Raw genomic sequence first — 2128 nt, 5'->3', positions numbered from 1 at the left:
GTGCATCCCTAGAAAAATCAAGGGTAGGCATCCCAAATCAACTAGTTCCCTATGTTATGGCCCACCTGAGTCCAACTTTTTCTTGGGTTATGGGGGTTCTCTCAGGTGACACATCTGATGGACGAGGTGGATGAACATAACATCACGTGGGCTAACTTTCGCCCAATACCACCATAAGCTTAAGGTGGTACGAGAACTATGGGCCTGCACCTCCATGAAATGACTCCAAATATATGCCATATCCAAGTTAGATAAAGAATAACAATGGATGCATCCATTTTCTATGAGAAGAGGCAAGCGGATGGGCTCTCTATTCTTCACTTGACACCCCATTTTTTAAGTTGGCCTTAATATAGGCTGAGTGCAAACACTTATGAAAATTTCTCAAAAAAATCAATCAACCCTTTATGATTTTGTGGTAAGCTTCCCATGCCATATACGACTGAGTAACAAGCAAATGCCAAGGGAATTCAATATCCCGAGAATTCGAGAACATCAACAAGCATTTTGATACAAAAACAATGAAGAAATAGAATCTCCATGTCATTGCAATCAATTCCCCTAAAAATCAAAGATAAAAGTGTTTTCTATCGGAAAACATCAACCGCTCTCTAACTACATGAGATAGAAAATATCGGAAAACTACTCTTCCCAACCCAAAGCATTAAAACTACAGGCAGAATACCTTCATCAAACTGTTATTTATTTCCATCAAAACACCCATGGAATTAGAGAGAAAAAAAACAACAAAAAACTACATGCACATTGATCAAGATTGATGAATAGCAATAATCTAACATACTACAAATACAAATTCCAAACAAAACATTGAACAAGGTAATTCAAAACCCATATAAGGTGCTAATTCAGGAACACTGATAAGAAGGAGAAGAAGAAGAAGAAGGCGATCCTAAATCATAATAGATTGAGAAAAAGAACATAAAAATTACCTAACCAAATCCCCCTTTTCCGGGACACTACTTCGACGCAATCATTCCCGTCTTCCTCGCATAAGCGAAAATCCCACCTGCCTCAATTACAGGCCCTGCATCCCCAATGGGCTTCAACCGATGCTCCTTGCCAGTCGTATGATTGATCAACCTACACTCTTCAAGCTCGATGGTGACAACATCCCCAGTCGTGCACTCATCACACAGTCGGGATTCCAATTCGAGTGGGTAGACCTCGCCAGTTGCGACGCAGTTCCTGAAGAAGATACGGGCGTAGGACTCGGCAACGACAGCACGAACGCCGGAGGCACCGAGGGCAACGGGGGCGTGCTCGCGGGAGGAGCCGCAGCCAAAGTTGTAGCCGCCAATGAGGATCGAGTACCGGGTCTGGGACTGGCCGGGTTCGATGAAGGGGATGGGGTAATAAGCAGAAGGGAGGCCGACGAGGGCGAAGGAGCCGAGCTTGCTGTATTCGTCGGGTTTGGAAGGGACGAGGGTGAGATGCTCAGCTGGGATGATCTGATCGGTGTCGATGTTGTCGCGGACAACGTAGCAGAGGCCGTGGAAAGTGTTTGTGGTTGGGGTGGGCGATGTAGCGGCTAAGGGGATGAGACGAATGGAGGAAGAGGAGTGTTTAAGAGAAAGTGGGAAAGATGAGGTGGGGAGTTTTAGGGATTTGGGGAAGGTGGTGGGGTTTGGAGAGAGAGGAGAGAGTGGGTGCTTCTGAGATGAGAGGAAGGTGGATTTTTGAGCTCGCGTTGCAATTTTTGCAGTTGCTGCTGTTGCTGTTGCTGCCGCTGCCATTGCCATTGCCATTGTGCCTTTTCTTCAAACACTTTCTGGTGAGCAAGACGAAATGAGGGTTTGGTTCTGATTTTCTTTCGCCACGGGAAGTTCCTGTGGTCGGAAGCTAGATGCTTGTGACAAATCCACTCCGCCCATCAGTTTCTGAAGGCCACGATGGTATGTAAATCGAAATATCAGGCAGATCCAAAACTCATCTGGGTCACATCACATGAAACGGCGGAGAGTGTACGCACACCATTGGAAACTTTGTGGGGGCCCCAGATGTTTCGTATCTAGATGAAATTTGTGACTATAGTTTATCTTTAGTGGTAATAGGTAATAACCGTATGAACTGTTTGGATGGCAGGTAGACATCGTCGTCGGCTCCAGAA

General features: G+C 45.6%; 1 protein-coding gene across 1 annotated transcript; it reads right to left on the bottom strand.

Annotated features, from left to right (window-relative positions):
- Positions 1-799: 799 nt before the first annotated feature.
- Positions 800-1875, bottom strand: LOC131248210 (3-isopropylmalate dehydratase small subunit 1-like). Its single transcript, XM_058248350.1, has one exon. The coding sequence runs from the start codon at positions 1764-1766 to the stop codon at positions 978-980; it is 789 nt and encodes a 262-aa protein (XP_058104333.1). The 5' UTR covers positions 1767-1875; the 3' UTR covers positions 800-977.
- Positions 1876-2128: the final 253 nt, after the last annotated feature.

This window comes from Magnolia sinica, chromosome 6 (assembly GCF_029962835.1).
Source record: "Magnolia sinica isolate HGM2019 chromosome 6, MsV1, whole genome shotgun sequence".
Classification (NCBI taxonomy): domain Eukaryota; kingdom Viridiplantae; phylum Streptophyta; class Magnoliopsida; order Magnoliales; family Magnoliaceae; genus Magnolia; species Magnolia sinica.
Note: the sequence above shows the minus strand (reverse complement) of the source record. Positions and strands in the feature narration are given on the sequence as shown.